The sequence below is a fragment of the Salvelinus alpinus genome, chromosome 1 (genome assembly GCF_045679555.1).
Source record: "Salvelinus alpinus chromosome 1, SLU_Salpinus.1, whole genome shotgun sequence".
Taxonomy (NCBI): Eukaryota; Metazoa; Chordata; class Actinopteri; order Salmoniformes; family Salmonidae; genus Salvelinus; species Salvelinus alpinus.
This window is the reverse complement of record NC_092086.1, coordinates 43,875,073-43,896,740: the sequence shown is the minus strand read 5'-3', so window position 1 is coordinate 43,896,740 and position 21,668 is coordinate 43,875,073. Positions and strand designations below refer to the sequence as shown.

Here is a 21,668-nt window from a genome sequence, read left to right as displayed (position 1 = left end):
GTTTCCTGATTCAATATTTGTCTCCTACTGGTTGACATTTCTTCTCTCTCCTCCTCTCCCAGAAATCTCAGCCACCTTCAAACCAGCGCCCGACCCTTCCCTGGCGCGACTGCGCCCCAACACCCCTTCCCCTTCCCACTCTCAGGCCCCCTCCCCTCTCCAGCTTCAACTCCACTTCTCGCCCCCCACCCCTCCCGAACCCGAGACCACCAAGCCGGGCCCAGGGGAGGAGGAGGAGCTGCAGGCGCCGGCCACCGTTGATCAGGACGTAAGCAACACAGGAAGTGGACGTCTGGAGGACTTCCTGGAGAGCACCACGGGCAAACCCCTCCTGGGGGTGGAGCCTGGCGGGCCCCTGACCCTGATTGACGACCTTCACAGTCAAATGCTGAGCACCCCCAGCATCCTGGACCACACATCCTCGCCCATGGACACCTATGAGCTGTCGGGCTACACGGCCAACCCCCCTGGCCTGAACTTCGGAGACCATGCCCTGGACAGCATGGATTGGCTGGATATCACCATGGGAGGGGCGAGCAACGAGATTGCAGGGCTCGCCCCACTGGGTCCCCTGGGCCCCCACACGCCCCCCAGCGTCTTCTCAGCAGACTTTCTGGACAGTTCAGACCTGCAGCTCCACTGGGACTCCTGCTTATAGCCCTGGACAGTCTTACAGTGTCATCCACATGGATGGATGCTGATGTTACGTTGTCAAACTCTCTCTCTTTTCTCAACCTACGGTACAACGACCGGCTCTACTGCACTCTGAACTCAGTCCCTCTGACTGAATAACACTTTGATAGATTTCTTATGTATACCCTTACGTTTTAAGGCAGGCCCTCTTACACACGTAGCTTATACAGTAATACCTTTAACAAACCCTGTGGCCCGTAGTTGATGATGCTCCTTCATCTGAGCCAGTCAGCAGCTTACCGTAGCTACCGATCTAGACTATTGTCTACGTTTATTATTGCCCTTAGTAGTATTAGTAATAGTATGGAGATATTGTAACAATGTTGAACCAGTAATGTGATAATCATAATAACGATAACGATAATCACGTCTGTCTAGCAGCTTTAGGGTTAAAAAACCACAACCTACTTATTTTCATGAGAACTTTAGAGGAGATGATCAGGGAAGCCAAGGTGAAGGAGAATCAAGTAGCTATTTGTTAGCATGAATGCATGCAGGAGTCAGACCGTGGCTGCAGTGTAGCGGTCTGGTGACCGCAGCTCTGGCTGAGTAGGAGAACTGCAGGAGGAGCCTGGTACAGAGGAGAGACACACAGACGGTGATATTTGACTATAATGTATTTTTGCCCATAATATGGGGTGTATTTTGGAATATATTTGAAAATGCCAGGAAACATGATTTCTTGTTTTAGAACACGTGGTCTTACTCTCTTAGCTTTAATGATATTGCTCTAGAACATTATGACAGACGTGATAGGATTTTATATATTTGATAAAAATGAGAACCTGCTTTTTTTAACAGCGGTATTGCTGCTACGTAGTGTACTTGATCTCCCTTGGACGTAGGTTCATTTTCATAGACGCGCAGAACTATATGTCAGCCAGTACTGTAGCTACAGTAAGTTAGGGTTAAGAGATTGCAAAGATGGAAATGTTTTTCATTTCAACCTATATAAGCAATTAAGTATGCGGAGATGACGTGTTTCGTGTATACTGTAGTCCACTCCATCAATTATAGTGATGCCTGCTGAACCAGGAGCTGCATTGGTGAATCACGAATGCTGTGTTATTATTTTGGGTGCCCCTTAACATCATGACTGTATTATTATTAATGTACTGTATCAGTACCTTTGCCAAACATTTTTTTAATAAAGTCCTCCCTATAAATTCTTGCTGTGATATACCAATTTAGACACTGAAAATGTATTATAATGCACAGTTATTTTTTTGACTTGACTCTATTTTAGGCAATGGAGCACTACGAAGTACACGGTTTACTGTGACAAATTCTGTCAACAGTGTGAACTCTGTATCCAGAGTTAGAAAACCCTTTTTTTTTTTTTTACCTTTATTTAACTAGGCAAGTCAGTTAAGAACAAATTCTTATTTACAATGACGGCCTATCCCGGCCAAACCCGGACCACGCTGGGCCAATTGTGTGCCGCCCTATGGGACTCCCAATCACGGCCGGATGTGATACAGCCTGCATTTGCACGGCCTCAGACTCGCAATCATACAACACTGCACACACACATGCGCACATGCTCAATTTTGAGCATCGCTTGCTTGTTTGAATGTATTATCCTTTCCATGGTTTGTTGCATATCACCACAGACATACATTCAAGATATGCTTTTCTCTCACTTCTCCTGTGTGTGTGTTTGTGGTGGGGGCGGACAGGCAGTTTCTGTCCAGTATATCCTCCTCTTTGACTTTGCCCTCATGGTGGTCTGACTGGTGCTGTTGAATGGAAAACTCTCCATTGTAGAGGGATTGTAGACCAGTCAGCCCCGATCTGCTGTATTAGGGATTCTGAAATGCTCCATTTTAAGTTGTCAACACTTGAGGGATTTGGGGATTGCTCTGGGGAGGGAAACTGGTTGGGCTTCTTCATGATTTGGACATTTTATTATGCATTTTCTTTTTTTTTAGAAAAGTAATTGATTAAATAAAATTTGATAAATTGTGGTTTACAGCATGGATGTTTGGGGGCCACAGCATGGAATGAGGGTTGGAGATTAACATTTTGAAAAAGCGGATACTGTGAAGTAATCATTTACCACCAGAATCCCCCTAGAGCACGTGTCTCCAACTGGCGGCCCTTGTCCCGAATTTGGCCAGTGGGTGATTTTATTTGGCCCCCCCAAATTTTCGGAGCAAAATAAAATACAATGTATAATTGTTTTATTGTTGGACATAAAATACTTTAAACACGAGCAAATCGGCTTCAAGTTATTTTAATTTTGGAAGTCAGTTCCGAAGAATTCCCATGCATAAGAGATATACAGTATGTGTTCATATACAAATGTATGCAAGGTTTGAAATGATTACATCTGTTTTGTCAAATATTTGTAAATATGTTCCAGCCCCCTGACCATCCGCTCAAGAAAAAAATGGTCTGCAGCTGAATCTAGTTGATGATCCCTGCCCTAGAATGACCAAACTACTGTATTACAACTAGCCCATAGATATAGATCCTGCTTTGCAACTGCCCACTTTCATGTGCTCACTTTTTTTCTGTGTGTCTGCGGGTATACTGACGAGGAGGAACACAAAGGTATATACAATTGGTATTGGTTTTCCACATGTTATGTAGATCACATGTATCATCTTTGTATACATTATTTTATTTAATGCTTTCTCAAAAACCTTACAGGACTCAGTAACAGCAGCCATTGTCCTCTTCCCTTACTTCTTCACTGAAGATCCAAGGGGCTCCATTAAAGGATTCTTTGAAAGCTTTCTAGTTCTCATCTAGCCCCTCCCATATTGTCCCTTTCATTTAATTAACCAATCTGGAACCCCAATGAATTTTCCAGCCAATTAGCAAAGTTAATCTGTTTTTAAGCTTTTATTTTCTCAGTGAAGAAGTGTCCCGTCTTTCCAGTTCCTCTTGCTACTTTATTCCTGACTGTAATTGAAGCTGAAACAATAGTGTGCAGGTCTCTGAGTATTGAGTAAGGTACTTTATTTCTGCCAACTAATTGAAAACGTCACTCGAGACCCCCCGCCGCCCCATCCACCCACATCATGCCCCCTCCCATCCCACTTAAGTCATTCCGGATGCATCCAATTGCAATGAATTCCTCCGCATTTAATTCATTTTCTGCTCTGAAATCAGGTTTTATGGGCTGTCCAACCCCACCCACTACTCCATCACAGATCACCCCTCTTAAACCATACTTATTGATTAGGGTCACTAGTGTTTTATGAAGTGGTGGGGGTACCTACCTGCCATTGTTGGGGGATTGAAGCAATCTCTCTCTGGAATTAATTTGACAAATGACAATCATCCGGTTGACATTATTGGGGATAAAAGAGTCCTGTAGAGGTAGAGTTGCAAATTGAGTTGATTGACAGGTACCGTAAAGTGGTTGTTCCACTGGACATCATAAGGTGAATGCACCAACTTGTAAGTCGCTCTGGATAAGAGCGTCTGCTAAATGACTTAAATGTAAATGTAAATGTACAGAATTGGAAGGGAACCAAATGCTTTTTTCTTTCCTGCGTTACCTCTTCTGGCCACCAGGGTGTGATGTGACCTTCAAGTAAAGGGTGCCTGATTTCCTTCCAAATGGGAGAATAGCAGTGCAGGGGGACTATGCAGCTCTTCAGGAGTGCTCAAATTTAATTGAGTTTATGAAACGGTGGTTGGGAAGATCGATGGAGCCCATCCATCTAATGTACTGAGGTCGCTGTCGATGCCCCTCTGCAGACAGACAGGGTGTCCAGCCGTCCACAGACCATTACAGGTCCACCGCGCCACTCAGAGCACGGCGCCTGCATATGTCAGTTGCTTGACCCGTGTCTGCTCTTATCTATTTCTCTTCGTCCTCCATGTTTTCCATCTACACACTTCCCTCTCTCTCCCTTTTCTTAAGCCTGTCGTTGCAGCCTGGGACCTCCCTGCCTGTGCACTGACAGCTGCTGTGTGCAGACACTGAGCCAATGAGATTGATGGAGCTGTCGCTGGCCTGCAGAGTGTGTGTGTGTGTGTGTGTGTGTGTGTGTGTGTGCGAGCATGTGGCGAGAGAGAGGTTTGAAAGGCTCGATATCCTCCGACTGCAGTCCAATCGCCCCTTACTGTTGTGCCAGACTGTTGCCTGTCTCAAACCCCCTATTCTGCTCCCTCCCCTCAGGCCCAGCTGCCCCTCAAGGCCCCCCATTCTTGCCACACAGTTAACAATCAATCAGCAGTATTACAATCACAATGCTGGTTCCTCATGTGGTGGGCTTATCTCTCTCTTAGTCAGCTCTCTCTGGTTTTGCTGTCGCTCTTTTCTCTGTCTCTTTTAATCTAGTGCTGTCTGTCTCTCATGTTCAATTCCTTCAGTTCTGCTTCCGTCTTTCCTTCTGGAAACATCACTCTCCTTTTTCCCCCACTTCCATTCTTCCTGCTCCTTCTTTCATTGTCCCGTGCTGTCTTATTCTTGCTCTCTTTTTTTTCCTCTCCCATAGCTTTATGATTTATTCATTTCCTTCATTATTGACTGCAGTCCCATTTGTGTTCATGGTCTCCCTTATCTACACAGCCTGGTCTCACAGACTCGGGGTAATATAGTAAATGTAAAGCCTGGAGACTGAAATTAGTATGATTTGTTGCGTTTGGTATTTTAGCATAAGACAAGAAACAAAAGGAGGAAGGGTGGATGGGTGGGATAATGCGACCGTCTAGCAACCCAAAGGTTACGTGTTTGATTCTCATCATGGACAACTTTAGCATTTTAGCTAATTTGAAACTACTTACTACTTTTGAGATACTTTGCAACTATTTATCATGTTAGCAAACCCTTCCCCTAACCTTAACCCTTTAACCTAACTCCTAACCCTATCCAAGACTATTTGCATTGCCCCCCCCTTTACACTGCTGCTATTCTCTGTTTGTTATCTATGCATAGTCACTTTAACTCTACCTACATGTACATATTACCTCAATTACTCTGACTAACCGGTGCCCCCGCCCATTGACTCTGTACCGGGACCCTCTGTATATAGCCTCGCTATTGTTATTTTACTGCTGCTCTTGAATTATTTCTTACTTTTATTTCGTATTTTTTTTACTTAACACGTATTTTTCTTAACTGCATTGTTGTTTAAGGGCTTGTAAGTAAGCATTTCACTGTAAGGTCTATGCGTGTTGTATTCGGCGCATGTGACAAATCAAATTTGATTTGAACCCCTAGCCTAGCGAACGTTAGCTAGCTAGCTAACGTTAGCCACAACAAATTGGAATCAAATCAAAGTTTTATTTGTCACGTGCGCCGAATACAACAGGTGTAGACCTTACAGTGAAATGCTTACTTACAGGCTCTAACCAATAGTGCAAAAAAGGTATTAGGTGAACAATAGGTAAGTAAAGAAATAAAACAACAGTAAAAAGACAGGCTATATACAGTAGCGAGGCTATAAAAATAGCGAGGCTACATACAGACACCGGTTAGTCAGGCTGATTGAGGTAGTATGTACATGTAGATATGGTTAAAGTGACTATGCATATATGATGAACAGAGAGTAGCAGTAACGTAAAAGAGGGTGTGGTGGGTGGCGGGACACAATGCAGATAGCCCGGTTAACCAATGTGCAGGAGCACTGGTTGGTCAGCCCAGTTGAGGTAGTATGTACATGAATGTATAGTTAAAGTGACTATGCATACATGATAAACAGAGAGCAGCAGCAGCGTAAAACAAGGGTTGGGGGGCACACAATGCAAATAGTCCGGGTAGCCATTTGATTACCTGTTCAGGAGTCTTATGGCTTGGGGGTAAAAACTGTTGAGAAGCCTTTTTGTCCTAGACTTGGTACTCCGGTACCACTTGTCATGCGGTAGTAGAGAGAACAGTCTATGACTGGGGTGGCTGGGGTCTTTGACAATTTTTAGGGCCTTCATCTGACACCGCCTGGTGTAGAGGTCCTGGATGGCAGGCAGCTTAGCCCCAGTGATGTACTGGGCCGTACGCACTACCCTCTGTAGTGTTTTGCTGTCGGAGGTAGAACCTTTTGAGGGTCTCAGGACCCATGCCAAATCTTTTTAGTTTCCTGAGGGGGAATAGGCTTTGTCGTGCCCTCTTCATGACTGTCATGGTGTGTTTGGACCATTCTCGTTTGTTGTTGATGTGCACACCAAGGAACTTGACGCTCTCAACCTGCTCCACTACAGCCCCGGCGATGAGAATGGGGACGTACTCGGTCCTCCTTTTCCTGTAGTCCACAATCATCTCCTTAGTCTTGGTTATGTTGAGGGATATGTTGTTATTCTGGCACCACCCGGCCAGGTCTCTGACCTCCTCCCTATAGGCTGTCTCGTCGTTGTCGGTGATCAGGCCTACCACTGTTGTGTCGTCTACAAACTTAATGATGGTATTGGAGTTGTGCCTGGCCATGCAGTCGTGAGTGAACAGGAGGGGACTGAGCACGCACCCCTGGGGAGCTCCAGTGTTGAGGATCAGCGTGGCAGATGTGTTGCTACCTACCCTCACCACCTGGCGGCGGCCCGTCAGGAAGTCCAGGATCCAGTTGCAGAGGGAGGTGTTTAGTCCCAGGATCCTTAGCGTAGTGATGAGCTTTGCGGGTACTATGGTGTTGAACGCTGAGCTATAGTCAATGAATAGCATTCTCACATAAGTGTTCCTTTTGTCCAGGTGGGAAAGGGCAGTGTGGAGTGCAAAAGAGATTGCATCATCTGTGGATCTGTTTGGCCGGTATGCAAATTGGAGTGGGTCTAGGGTTTCTGGGATAATGGTGTTGATGTGAGCCATTACCAGCCTTTCAAAGCACTTCATGGCTACAGGTCTGTAGTGCTACGGGTCTGTAGTCAATTAGGCAGGTTGCCTTTGTGTTCTTGGGCACAGGGACTATGGTGGTCTGCTTGAAACATGTTGGTATTACAAACTCACTCAGGGACATGTTGAAAATGTCAGTGAAGACACCTGCCAGTTGGTCAGTAACATATCATACGTTTTGCGAATTCGTAACATATTGTACATTTTTCAAATTTGTAATATATTTTACATTTTGCAAGTTCGGAACATATTGTAATTCGGAACATATCATACAGATTGTAATTTGTAACATTTCATATGAAATGGGTAATGGACATCCACAAATGAATACATACCATACTAAATGGAGTGTCTCGACTTAACGTACAGAATAATATGAAATGCTCCGAGACCAGGTTGGTCTACACAATGTCAGCTGCTAGTAAAACTTTTTGAGAGCAGGAAGCAGAAATGTACTATGTGTAACAGTATAGCTTCCGTCCCTCTCCTCGCCCTTACCTGGGCTCGAACCAGGGACCCTCTGCACACATCGACAACAGCCACCCTCGAAGCATCGTTACCCATCGCTCCACAAAAGCCGCGGCCCTTGCAGAGCAAGGCGAACAACTACTTCAAGGTCTCAGAGCGAGTGACGTCACCGATTGAAACGCTATTAGCGCGCACCCCGCTAACTAGCTAGCCATTTCACATCGGTTACATATGTACCGTTTGGACTATACCACAGTATTGGTTTAGGAATAGCTATGAAGGCCTCTTTCTCTTTTTTTACTCCCTGTCTGACAGACACACTCACACAAACATGCCCAGACACAAGGTTTCTCTGACCATTTAATTTTTTTATCAAGTTCATACAAAGAACACTTAGTAAGGTTTCCTCTAAAAAGAGATGGTTAAAAAGCCAGACAATAAGTTTGACCTTGACTCTTCCTCAAAAATTATTGTAATTAGTGCTGTAAAAACGGAAACAATCTTCATCATCGTCGTCATCATCAATGATAACCTCTTTTAAAATGTAAGTAAACAGCTTGGGAATGAAAGGACCCTATTGATGCTAGGAGGGTGTCTTTATGAGACCGATTGAATCTGCATAGAACTGAAGTGTTAAGGTTGGGTGGGAGGGTTTTTTAATTTCCCTCATATCAATGTCCTCTGTCTTTGTGGAAGGAGCTCATTGGAACTCTCCTATCAACTGATCTGCTGCCCAAATGTAACATCCTATAAACCTTCAGTGTAGTTATATTAACGCTCTTTAACAGGAGTATGCTGCTACGTATTTCAGTCTTTCAACCTGAACATTTAACATTCCTAATTCAGGACATTGCCTCAGGTTGTCCACTACTGGAGTGGGAAGATGCGAGAGAGGGATGTGGTTTGTGGCGTTTGGCTCTTTGCTCTCTCTGATGGAGTCAGTCCAGACCCTGGAGACATATAAATGAAGTCAAGCATCAGTGACAGCTGGCCTGGGTCTCCGTGGGGATGCGGTGGCAGAACAAAACAAATGCAGGGCACTAGGAGAGAGGGATGCCCAGATAAATGCTGAACTCATGGAGTACATGCCCAGACCAAAGGGTTCCATTTTTTTTGTTCTGTTGACAGTGCTTGTCTTCCTTATACAATGTGAATGATAGCCACCAAATTAACATGAAATATACTTTTCATTTGTCTTGCCTATTCTTCTGGAATTGTATTTACTGTGTCAGTGTGTACTGTACTGAATGCATGTGTGTTCGTGTGTATACATTTATTCACATGTAGGCCTACACATTTTTCTAGACATTAAATATAAAAATGTTGCTCCATTTCTCATGGCCTTTAACTATGAATAAAGATCTGCATAATCAAAACCACATGTAAACAGAGAACATAAGAACACCTGCAACAACAAGGATTATTTTTAGATGTCAGGGCAGTATAATTAGTACAGGCCCGTCAGCTAAATGAATATAATTTCTGGTCAAAACATGCAATGTTCCAGCACCTTAATGACCTTGTATCTCCATTCTATCTAGACAGCCTGGGCATATTAAGAGGTGTCCAAACCAATTTTCAGATTCATTTAAAAGCCATAGACCTTGAATATAAATCAAATTAGATGACAATTTCATTTAAAACAATCCAATTTTACATTTATAATTGGGCTCGTTTATTGACCAAGTCTACAGGCATTGCAACGGTACTTGATAGATGCTTGGTTAAGGACGTCAATTAAAATCCTCCCTATGGTTTCTTCCTTGTCTAAAGAGTTTACGCACCCACTGATACTTTTTCATGATGCTGAGGAAGAGGTTGGTATGGCTGCTTAATGGTAACGAAATCTTGCTGATACTGGGCCCCCTCGTAAGGTTAAGATTAAAAAGAGTACCAGTATTTGCCCTGCTTTACGGAGTGGAGGTGTGGTAAGAAGGGGGGACTTTTAGCTGATAGAACAAGGAGTAGGCCTCCCCTCCTTAGCCTTGCATGTTGTCAGATAACTTCACATACTCCAGGGGTTTGAAACGCTTCTGCCAGCTAACAACCAAGAGAAACAGATTCAGCCAAATCGGACATTTAATTTGGACACCGCAATCTGGGTGACCCAAACACTGGTAGCTCTCCACTCAACGCAAAACAAGAGAAATATGTGTTTTTCTTGTTTAAGTCTATAAAAAGCCCTTATATAAACCAAGTATTTAACAATTTTTAAAGCAGACAAGTGGTACAATATATATACACAAGTACATAGCAATCAAAGGTAGTCTACTACCAAAAGTATGGAACACATGATTTGCAGATATAAGCTGCACAGGAATCACAAATCTTCAATCGTCATTGTTAACTAATGTGTTGCCAAAGCACTTGAATACAATGCTTTTTTGACATGAATACATGAGTGTATGTACCATACATAGTATCCGAAAAAGCAAGCTTCAAACACAGGACGTTTTCTGTTGGGAAGAAGTGCGTGGCCAGTTTTGAATCTGAAAGCACTTCATCTTTCATCAGTCAAACACTACTTTTTTGAAAGAACTTCCAATCTGAATACAGTACAAAAAAATCATACACAATATATTGCTAAGGATGAAACCCAAGTATGTCTACCAGGTTGCATTCAGATAACCTGTTGTAGAATAGTTGCATTTAAGGAAGTTTTACAAAGAACAGTCATTCAGCTCTTTTAGGGTGCCGTATATACAGTGTAATCAGTAGAGATTGAGTATGCACACTAAGCTGATGGTCCACAGTCTGACATTCCCACTGTGTGTGATCAGTTACGTGTACTCAATTTCTCCTGATAAGAATTGTTTTGGTCCAGCACCTACAACCACAGAATGGGTGACTGTGAGATATACGTGGCTCCTCTGTCCTGCTGTGGTGTATTATTTACATCGTCCAGTGTTGAGAAACTGAGGCAAAACTTTGGGCCAGTAAGCCTTCGACAGCTTTAATTCACTTTTGACTTTCCAACACAGACTGAGGCAATCCAAAACCAGCGGGCTTACTGTGACAGTATTGGTTTAGGATTCACTGTACGGAGGCCTGCGGCAAAAAGACTCTGGCATACCTGTGGGCCAAAAAGGCCCTTCACCGGGTAAATGATACTCACGGAGGGTGCACTATTTAGAACAGTCAGCAGTGTTTGTTTCCCGTGAGTCAGATATACCTGCGCGTCAACATTTGCTCAGGACTAGGATGGGAAGAAGAGGGATATTAAGGTGGAATCTCAGCCAATTACAGTGCTTCGTTCCACTATAGGAGGCAAGCCAAGGCGCTAGCCTGGCGACATCCTGGTGCCTCGCTAGCTGTCAGCTTGGCCCCAGGCTGTGTTTGTCCTTGAAGCCTCACAGAGGCTCACCCTCCTCATGGAGACTCCCTGGAGCCTGAAGGATCCATGTGTCACAACGTCAGCATCGTTCAGCTAGCATTAGCAACACTATCCTAGTGCCTGCAGCCTGTAGAGCTCAGCTGGGGTTTCAGAGGTGTCCACTCTTGCAGGCCAGCCCTGATAACTGCTTGTAGGTTTGTGTTTTCTTTAGTATGGCCTTGCTGGAAATGTGTCTGTAAAATAACATTTGAATCCGTCCAATAGTAAAAGGTCATGGAGAGCTAATCAAGCTTTTTTTCTGAGTGGATAGGGTTCTCAGAGTTCTGATTCGCTAATGCAACTTCCTCTGCCGGAGAAGTGCAGGAGGAGAGAAAAGAGAGAATTTTTTAAAAACTCAGTGGTCTGGTTTCTGAGAAAATAATCCTAAATATCTTTCAGAAGAGCCTGAGATTGCAACAACAACAGAAAATCTGGGTCCATGCAGCTCTGCTTCCACCTCAGCTCCCCACATTTAAAGGACTCCAGAAAGGTGCAGTCAGACTCCAGAGAGAGGGTTTGCAGATAGATGGGTACTTATTGCTTTGCAGACAGAACATATTGCTTGTTACCTGCACACATCCATTGCTTGTTCACAACCACTAATGCATCCTGAATGATAAAGGAGAGAGTCCATAGAATACTTTGTATGGCTGGGCTGTTAAGCTAAGAATCATTGTGTGTAACCCCCCTCGTTTACGAATTGAAGTTGGAGAAAGCTAAATGGTGACCGTGCATGCTGCATACGGTAGCTATGAGTGCAGATGTGCATGATGCATATTTATACATGTACTGTGCATATCCCAACACTTCTCTATTTCTGATTTACTTTTATTCAACCATATCATAAGAACAACAACTCCACGTGGGTCTTATGTAGATTACATAACAGCTTTAGAAATCCTGAAGTATGAACCGTGGCCAGATAAATCAAATCCCCAATGAAATGTAACATAAGCATAAACCCATAAACGTAATTGTCTCCAACAGCCAATTCCAACATGAATGACTCCACCGGCTGCACGTAGTTTAAATCAATTCATATGTCTTATATTCCATATCATGCTGCTGCATAGGCTACAGTGAAACCACTTGGTGTCTGTCCGTAACACAGAATGGCTCGACAATAGCAGCCGAATGAATCTCCAAATCATTTAACAGTGTGAAAGCCCTGCTCCATTTCAATCATGCCTAGTGTGTGAGAGTGTGTGAGGGCCTGCCATGCTGGGGATTGGGTATCATTAGTTATGGCTGCACCCCCTGTGAGGAGGCAGGGTGTCCCCTGGCTGGGAACAGCTTGGAAGACCATGCAGGGGTTGGATGCTGGAGGCTCCCACCGTAAGTCAACCCCACTGGGAAAGGGAGAGCAGAGGAAAGGGGGTCTGGTGGAGCTCAGGAACAGGCTGGAAGCTGATTGGTGGGGAGGAGCTAGCAGCAAATGGTGAATGACTCTAGTAAACACGACTGACTGGCTGCCATCCGTTGATACGGTTCCACCTGTCTGGAATACGCTGGGCGTAGGTATGCACTGCGGCGTAACCTGTTTACTTAAGATAATACATTAAGCTTGAGGCTTGGGTTAAATTGCAGGAGAGTCCACTGAAAATGTATGGTGAAGGACTGCGCTTGTGTGAACTTAGACATATCAGATTTCCATGCAAATATTGTACCTTGCGGTCAAGTGTAAAATGAAAACGAGCCAAGAGGAGTTGCTTGCTCTCCTGTAGCTTGACTATTGGAAATAATCCTTGTGGTTGGGAAAGACTAACTGTAATGTCTATGTTTAGCCACTAGCTTCAACCTAGCTGCATTTAAAGTGACTCATTATACATATAGATGAACCATACACCTGCATTCAACAAAATAATCATATTAAAGCCTATTTTAATATTACAATAATATATGCATGCATCACATGAATTGCTGCCAGTCTGGAAGACATACTTTTATAAAATACTCTGTGTATGATTTTTCTTCCTTCCTGACTTTTGTGCATTCATGTTTGGATAAATTCTTCAACAGCAAGCCAAAGCTAAGATAAAATAAAAAAGCAGTGACCTTTACTTCACACCTACAACTTCCCACCCTTTCCACCCTTGCATTGCCTTTGGCACCATATTACCCGGGACAGACACGGTGACCTGTCCTGCCCTCTTGCAGGCGCCTATTGTCCCTTGTGATTTGCGTCTGGCCTCCGCTGAAGCTTCACTAACACAGACCGTACCATTTAACACGACTGTGGTGAACTTGCTGATACCTGTGCTGTTTGCCTTTTCCGATGCATGCGTCGCCGATTAAGACAACAACAAACACATCGCTGAGAGACGTGGACGCTGACGATCCCCAGGGAGTCTCCAGACACAACCACTGTGTGCAATTCCGCAGTTTTGACGACCAGGGGGTCTGAAGTTTCAGGGCTCTTCTCCAGCAGGTGACGAATAGGAGGTGCTTGCCGCACCAAACCTCTGTCCGGCTTAGTTCCTCATCCCTTATGCTTCAGGATGAATAAACAAGCACCTCCTTTCCCGCTGTTTCTCTCTCTTCCTCTCCCTCTCTCTCGCTGGTACAGATTTGCCAGAATGGTATCTCACTCTGTTCTGGATGGAGGGTGATGGGAGCTGACAAGACAATGGCATTGTCACTGCTGTTGTTCAGGGTCCTGGGGGTGCTTTACCCATGTGTACCACTCTGACAGGCTGCAAACAGTAGGAGAGTGTGTAAGTGTGTGGGGGGGTAGGGATTTGTAGAGTAGTGGTGCCAGGGGGAGCAAAGAGGAGATTGACCAAAACAAAACAGGGAGGACGCTGGGACAGAGAGGGAATTTAGGGGAACCAGGTCTAGAGAGAGCGAGTCACTTCATGTGATCGTTACCTTCCGTTTTGGGTGTTACATTATCAGTAACGAAGAAAACCTGCAATTAAAATAGCAAAAGAAGATTGCTTGTTCCTGTTCATCCTCCCAGCCATCAACACGACATTGATTCGTACAAAAAGCTCTCGCTCCCAGGCCTTACTCCCAGTTCTATAGACTCTTTTCTTGCACTCCTGCTCTCCAAACGTTCATGCTCAGACTGTGACCTCTGTCTTGCTGTTGGTGGGCAGCCCCTTGTTTTTGGGGTGCATGTGGGGCGACTGTCCATAGCCCAGGGGCTGGGAGAAGAGTTCTGGGAGCGTCTCAATGCTGAACTTCCGCTTGTTGGAGTAGGCCTGCCGGCGGCTGTTTGGCTGTTGATGTAACTGCTGTTGATGTTGTTGATGTTGTTGATGTTGCTGATGTTGCGGATGCTGCTGATGCTGCTGATGCGGCGGATGCTGCGGATGCTGCGGATGCTGCGGATGCTGCGGATGCTGCGGATGCTGCTGCAGTGCCTGCCCGATGTGGGAGGCCGTTGGATGCTGGACATGGCCCTTACTGGGGTCCCAGACTTTGAAGGCCGAGCTGGAGGTAAGCGGGTGGGTGTTAGTCTTGGAGATCTTGGGCTTGGGGAGCTGGGCAGCGTTGATGGTTATGGCCAGTGGGGCGTGGATGTCTGGAGGGGGCAGGAAGGGCTTGTCCTTGTGAAAGGCAATGGGCTGGAAGGTGGGGGGCGAGGAGTGATGGCGGGAGTAGTCCACCATGGGGTAGCCCTTGTAGTAGTCTCTTGCTGCCGTATCTGCTGCGAGAAAGGGGAGGAGACAAAGGTGGGGGAGAGAGAGAAAAGAATGTGGTTAGTGGTATAGAGGTCAAAATAACTTACAAATACCTTTAATCTTTTCCTTTGACATGGTATCCACTCAACCTGTGTGTCCACAATGAGTTATATGGGTCAGAATATCTACCTGGTACCCCCAGAGACCTCAACAATGTCCTCCTTTGTTCAGATACAGTAAGAGCTCTGTTATCCAGTGGCCAAACCCCTAAACCAAGTTAAAACAAACAAAACAACAACAATGAAAATCTGTAAGGATCTGCTGCACAAGCATCTCCTCCCTACTTTATCATGCTGTAAAGACAAGTGTGATTCCAGGTAATTACATTGTACACATTGTAATAGCAGTGTAATAGACTCCATCATAGTGTGGCTGTAAAATATGCTGGAATAGAAGAGCACAGATTAATAAAATGCACTGAGCTACCCCACTCATATCACTTCAATAGCTTTGAACCTCGCCCAACCTCTCTGTTTTAATTAAATGTACACATTTAGGCAAGTTATACAAGACATTGTGTCCCTTTCTGGAGTCACTTGTATGCTGTTCTGCTGCCAAGGGAAGAATTAAGGTGAGACACCTCTCCCCCTGTGTTAATCCCTGTGCCGTTGGCTGTGTATTATATACCATGAAAGGAACCCGTAGCTTTACACCATCATCCCTAAACCAGCCAACCTGTCAGGTAAACCTACAATGACATGGAGGTAGAGCTGCACAGAGTGTACAGCATCTTACACCCACAGGGGCTTGGTTCTGTGTGTGTGTGTGTATGTGTGTGTGTGTGTGTGTGTGTGTGTGTGTGTGTGTGTGTGTGTGTGTGTGTGTGTGTGTGTGTGTGTGTGTGTGTGTGTGTGTGTGTGTGTGTGTGTGTGTGTGTGTGTGTGTGTGTGTGTGTGTGTGTGTGTGTGTGTGTGTGTGTGTGTGTGTGTGTGTGTGTGTGTGTGTGTGTGTGTGTGTGTGTGTGTGTGTCTGTGTGCTTGAGAGGGGGGTTAAAATGCCTGAATGAAAACAAATAAGAAAAAAAAGCAACAGCAACTGGCGGATAAGCTGGAATTTTGAGGGGAGTAAAAATAGAGCGGGTTTAGTGTGTCGTGTCGTATTAGTGAGGGAGCCCTGAGTGCTGCTTCATGAGGTCACAGCCGCCAACCCCTCAGCCCTTAGACACTAACAACCTTGTTCGCCTCACTGTTGTGTCATTTTGGTTTTTCTTCCCCTGTTTTGTTGGAAAAAATTATCCTGGTTGTTGTTGTTGTTTCTTTCCCCCCTCCCCCTCAGTCTCTGTGTGTGTGCGTGTGTGTACATGCGTGCCTGCCTGCACCATCATAGATACAGTCGGAGCATTTATTTATTTTTGGTGTTCCCTGTTGTCTTCAATGCACCATCAGTTACGGCTTCACATATGAACCGAAAAGCATCGCCTGTAGCCCTCACTCTCCATCTTTAGAGGATGCATGCACTCAAAAAATTGGCCTCCATTGATCGATCTAGCCAGCTATAGATAGGCTACTCATGATGATGTATTGCCTGTTAGTTTTTTTCTTTTGATGCACTTTGAGATACTATAAAACAGATTTTTTCAAATACTCAAACGGCCTACTATTTCGTATGCAAGTATGTGTGTGTGTGTGTGTGTGTGTGTGTGTGTGTGTGTGTGTGTGTGTGTGTGTGTGTGTGTGTGTGTGTGTGTGTGTGTGTGTGTGTGTGTGTGTGTGTGTGTGTGTGTGTGTGTCTCAGTCACCAGATCTCAACCCCATTGAACACTTATGGGAGATTCTGGAGCAGCGCCTGAGACAGCGTTTTCCACCACCATCAACAAAACACCATATTATGAAATTTCTCATGGAAGAATGGTGTTGCATCCCTCCAGTAGAGTTCCAGACACTTGTAGAATCTATGCATATTAAAGCTGTTCTGGAAGCTGTTGGTGGCCCTAAGCCCTATTAGGTTCTTTATTTTGCCAGTTACCTGTATATTGCTCCTGAAACTCAATATCATCAAACCACAGACCAGTCTGGAAAAAGCTGGATTTCTTGAAGATCATAAAACATTCATTACCTTGAAAAAACAATCAAAAGAGGGAAAATGTTCTTCAATACAGAACATTATAACACTTACTCTGTTTTGTTAAATAAAGTTTTCACTTCTTCCAAAGGAGAGGAACTACAGATGTATAAAGCTGCTTTAAATGGCCAAATCACTGAAAATATTTTAACGCGAGGCATTACACGGCTATTATGCTGATAATGACAGTACTCTTAAAAGGCCTGCTTTCATGTTGTGGCATGTGCCACGTTTGGCAAGTCATGGGAGGATTAAATGGCTATGTTGCCAACGCAACTGTATACGGGCATGTGTTTATACATTCTAAATATTCTAAAAGGATAAGCAGCTTGATTCCAGCAGACCATGTGACAGTGTAAACCCTGTCACATGGCTTCTCTAAAGAATAGCAGTCTAGCAGGTGCCAAGTCATTCATACTGAAGACTTCCATTGATCCCCACAACACAGCCATTTTGAGGCCAAATAGGGGTGTGCTGTAATTAGCCAAATGAAAAAAATGACAACAAATGACATTGCACCAGACTAGACCGACATTTTATCTCTTTATCTTTACTAGTGATGCTCGAAACCCATGCTACCCAACTACTACCATGCTTGCTAAGAAGAATTTGCACGAAAGTGACCTCGGGGTTGCAGCAGCATGCGTTTTGTCACGGGGAATCACTGAAGTTCTCGGCCGACTGCACAGGAAGTGCACGGTGAGAGAGCATATGCGCTGAATGCGGGGGACCGGCAATGCGGCCTTGCTGCCCTCTCCGTCCATTTCTCACCTTCTCCATCACTTTTTCGCACTACCCCTTTGTGCCCTATCAGAAATTCTCAGGTCGTTAGTGTTTAATTAAGATACAGGGCTACAACTACATCCTGGTCCAAGGACCTGCTGGTACACCTGGCAGAAGTTGGTCTGACGCCTGAGCCAAAGCCTCTGAACTACACTCTGTCCTCTCAATGACTTTGCCAACACAGCGAGTGGTGACGTGCCGTGTTGTTTATTGGCTTGCTGGGGGTTACAATCACGTGTGAAGAGATGAGAGGGCTAAGCCTATATTCCAAATGAGCTGCTGTGTGTGCCCATATGAGTGTGTCTGAGTGACCTTCTGAGTGTGTCTGTGTGTGCCCTTATGAGTGTGTCTGTGTGTGCCCATATGAGTGTGTCTGTGTGTGCCCTTCTGAGTGTGTCTGTGTGTGCCCTTATGAGTGTGTCTGTGTGTGCCCTTATGAGTGTGTCTGTGTGTGCCCATATGAGTGTGTCTGTGTGTGCCCTTATGAGTGTGTCTGTGTGTGCCCATATGAGTGTGTCTGTGTGTGCCCATATGAGTGTGTCTGTGTGTGCCCTTATGAGTGTGTCTGTGTGTGCCCATATGAGTGTGTCTGTGTGTGCCCTTATGAGTGTGTCTGTGTGTGCCCATATGAGTGTGTCTGAGTGTGCCCTTATGAGTGTGTCTGTGTGTGCCCATATGAGTGTGTCTGTGTGTGCCCTTATGAGTGTGTCTGTGTGTGCCCATATGAGTGTGTCTGTGTGTGCCCTTATGAGTGTGTCTGTGTGACCTTATGAGTGTGTCTGTGTGTGCCCTTATGAGTGTGTCTGTGTGACCTTATGAGTGTGTCTGTGTGTGCCCTTATGAGTGTGTCTGTGTGCCCTTATAAGTGTGTCTGTGTGACCTTATAAGTGTGTCTGTGTGACCTTCTGAGTGTGTCTGTGTGTGCCCTTATGAGTGTGTCTGTGTGACCTTCTGAGTGTGTCTGTGTGACCTTCTGAGTGTGTCTGTGTGACCTTCTGAGTGTGTCTGTGTGTGCCCTTATGAGTGTGTCTGTGTGTGCCCTTATGAGTGTGTCTGTGTGACCTTCTGAGTGTGTCTGTGTGTGCCCTTATGAGTGTGTCTGTGTGTGCCCTTATGAGTGTGTCTGTGTGTGCCCTTATGAGTGTGTCTGTGTGTGCCCTAATGAGTGTGTCTGTGACCTTCTGAGTGTGTCTGTGTGTGCCCTTATGAGTGTGTCTGTGTGTGCCCTTATGAGTGTGTCTGTGTGCCCTAATGAGTGTGTCTGTGACCTTCTGAGTGTGTCTGTGTGTGCCCTTATGAGTGTGTCTGTGTGTGCCCTTATGAGTGTGTCTGTGTGACCTTCTGAGTGTGTCTGTGTGACCTTATGAGTGTGTCTGTGTGACCTTATGAGGGTGTCTGTGTGTGCGCTTGTGAGTGTGTCTGTGTGACCTTATGAGGGTGTCTGTGTGACCTTATGAGTGTGTCTGTGTGACCTTATGAGGGTGTCTGTGTGTGCGCTTGTGAGTGTGTCTGTGTGACCTTGTGAGTGTGTCTGTGTGACCTTATGAGTGTGTCTGTGTGACCTTATGAGGGTGTCTGTGTGTGCGCTTGTGAGTGTGTCTGTGTGACCTTATGAGGGTGTCTGTGTGACCTTATGAGGGTGTCTGTGTGTGCCCTTATGAGTGTGTCTGTGTGTGCGCTTGTGAGTGTGTCTGTGTGAGCGTTTGTGAGTGTGTCTGTACCTCAATGTCTTTCCATGTTCATTAACATCGTTTAGATTCTCGTGCATCAACCTGCTTTTCTGCTTTTGCGGCCATCTGCAACCATTTGTGTGTGTGTGTGTGTGTGTGTGTGTGTGTGTGTGTGTGTGTGTGTGTGTGTGTGTGTGTGTGTGTGTGTGTGTGTGTGTGTGTGTGTGTGCGTGCGTGCGTGCGTGTGTGTGTGTGTGTCCACAGGACCATACGGCTGTCTGCTCCATTCATGAGGAAATAATAAGTGAAATACCCTAGAGGTGTAGATAGACTCCCCTCTCTTAAAATCAATGGATTCAAATGAGATGCAGAGATGTAAATACAAAGCAACTGCCCGTGGTAATGCACCAGCCGTGAGGTGGCATGCCAACCTGCTGTGCCACAGGACCCGTGCCCCGGCTGGCACCATGGATGGCAGCCACGCCATTGTCTGTACAATCTACAGCTATATGTGTGTGTGAGTACGTGTAGAGTGTGTGTGTGTGTGTGTGTGTGGTGTGTATAGTGTCTGTGTGGTGTGTAGAGTAGCTCTAAAAAATGAATGCTGTTTAAAAGTGACTACATTAAAGAGCGGACCAAGTCATCCACTTACGTATTCGGTTTAGGGTCCTCCTGGTGACAGGGTTGGGGATTATAAAATGTGCTTTCATCAAACAGAAAGGAATATGACCACGTATGGAGAAAAAGAGTGTTGCATCACATTCAGATTAAAATGTTCATTTAAGTATTTTACTGCAAATGTCAATGACAACATATGAATTTTTTGGCTTTTCTATTGACGGTCCTTTGGTGCAATCACACTTATTTACTCAGTGAGCAGCATAATGAAGTTGACTCCTCCATCCCTGCCATTAGTGGTTTTAGAATAGGAAGGGCTAGTGAGCAGTTCTAATGACATCATGATCTCATGGCGCAAGCATGTCTGTGTCGTGCTGTCTTTCCAAATAAGCATCAGTGTGTCCTTGTCTTTCCAGAGTGATCAGATACAATCACGTATGGTTGTGTGTGTGTATGTTCGTGTGTGTGTGTGTGTTGGGGTCAGTGTACTGTAAGTATGTGTGTGTGTGTGTGTGTGTGTGTGTGTGTGTGTGTGTGTGTGTGTGTGTGTGTGTGTGTGTGTGTGTGTGTGTGTGTGTGTGTGTGTGTGTGTGTGTGTGTGTGTGTGTGTGTGTGTGTGTGTGTGTGTGTGTGTGTGTGTGTGTGTGTGTGTATGACTGTGTGGTGTCAGTATGCATGTGTGTGTGTGTGTGTTGGGGTCAGAATGTATGTGTGTGTGCGTGTGTGTGTGCGTGTGTGTGTGTGTGTGTGTGTGTGTGTGTGTGTGTGTGTGTGTGTGTGTGTGTGTGTGTGTGTGTGTGTGTGTGTGTGTGTGTGTGTGTGTGTGTGTGTGTGTGTGTGTGTGTGTGTGTGTGTGTGTGTTGGGGTCAGTGTACTGTGAGTATGTGTGAGTGTGTGCTTTTGTGTGTGAGGCCATGGGGCCAGCCAAAGGGGACAGCTCTGACCCATCCAGACACATACTCTCAGTCACTCAACAGGGAGCCATGTCACTCACTATCCTGACTGCCTGTGCTTGAGCTACAGGCAGGGTTACTGCACCATGTGTCTGAGTTCCACATGTGTCTGAGTTCCATATGTGTCTTGGGGGATATGTAGTAGCATCAGTATATGTGTTAATGAGTTAGTCATGATAGAGTAGGGCAGTGGATGATGTGTGGAAGTAACATCATTGTTGTTCATTGTTCACAATATACACCCTCTACTTCAGGGCTGCCCAACCCCTACTGTCCTGTGGGTCTTCAGTCCAACCCTCTTCCTGGAGATCTACCGTCCTGTGGGTCTTCAGTCCAACCCTCTTCCTGGAGATCTACTGTCCTGTGGGTCTTCAGTCCAACCCTCTTCCTGGAGATCTACCGTCCTGTGGGTCTTCAGTCCAACCCTCTTCCTGGAGATCTACTGTCCTGTGGGTCTTCAGTCCAACCTACAGGACAGTAGATCTCCAGGAAGAGGGTTGGGCTGCCCTGCTCTACTTGATTACTCACACATGTTTTTCTCACGTTTCACACAGTCACACATGTTTTTCTCATGTTTCACACAGT

General features: G+C 45.3%; 2 protein-coding genes across 13 annotated transcripts in view; one reads left to right on the top strand and one right to left on the bottom strand.

The window, feature by feature from the left end:
• Positions 1-2,908, top strand: part of LOC139537555 (myocardin-related transcription factor A-like) — a 43,816-nt gene extending 40,908 nt beyond the window's left edge. For all 11 annotated transcript variants that reach the window (XM_071339653.1, XM_071339568.1, XM_071339293.1 and 8 more), the window contains one exon: positions 63-2,908. In XM_071339653.1, the coding sequence (XP_071195754.1) occupies positions 63-658 (596 nt within the window). In that variant the 3' untranslated portion in view covers positions 659-2,908. The remainder of the gene's footprint in view (positions 1-62) is intronic.
• A 5,378-nt stretch (positions 2,909-8,286) lies between these two features.
• LOC139577093 (protein shisa-8-like) overlaps positions 8,287-21,668 on the bottom strand; it is a 77,877-nt gene continuing 64,495 nt past the window's right edge. The window contains exons 4-5 of one of the 2 annotated variants that reach the window (XM_071403896.1): positions 15,128-15,205; positions 8,287-14,964 (exon numbers count right to left, since the gene is read on the bottom strand). In XM_071403896.1, coding sequence (XP_071259997.1) covers positions 14,375-14,964; positions 15,128-15,205 — 668 coding nt within the window. In that variant the 3' untranslated portion in view covers positions 8,287-14,374. The remainder of the gene's footprint in view (positions 14,965-15,127; positions 15,206-21,668) is intronic. The other variant, XM_071403905.1, reaches the window with a different exon arrangement.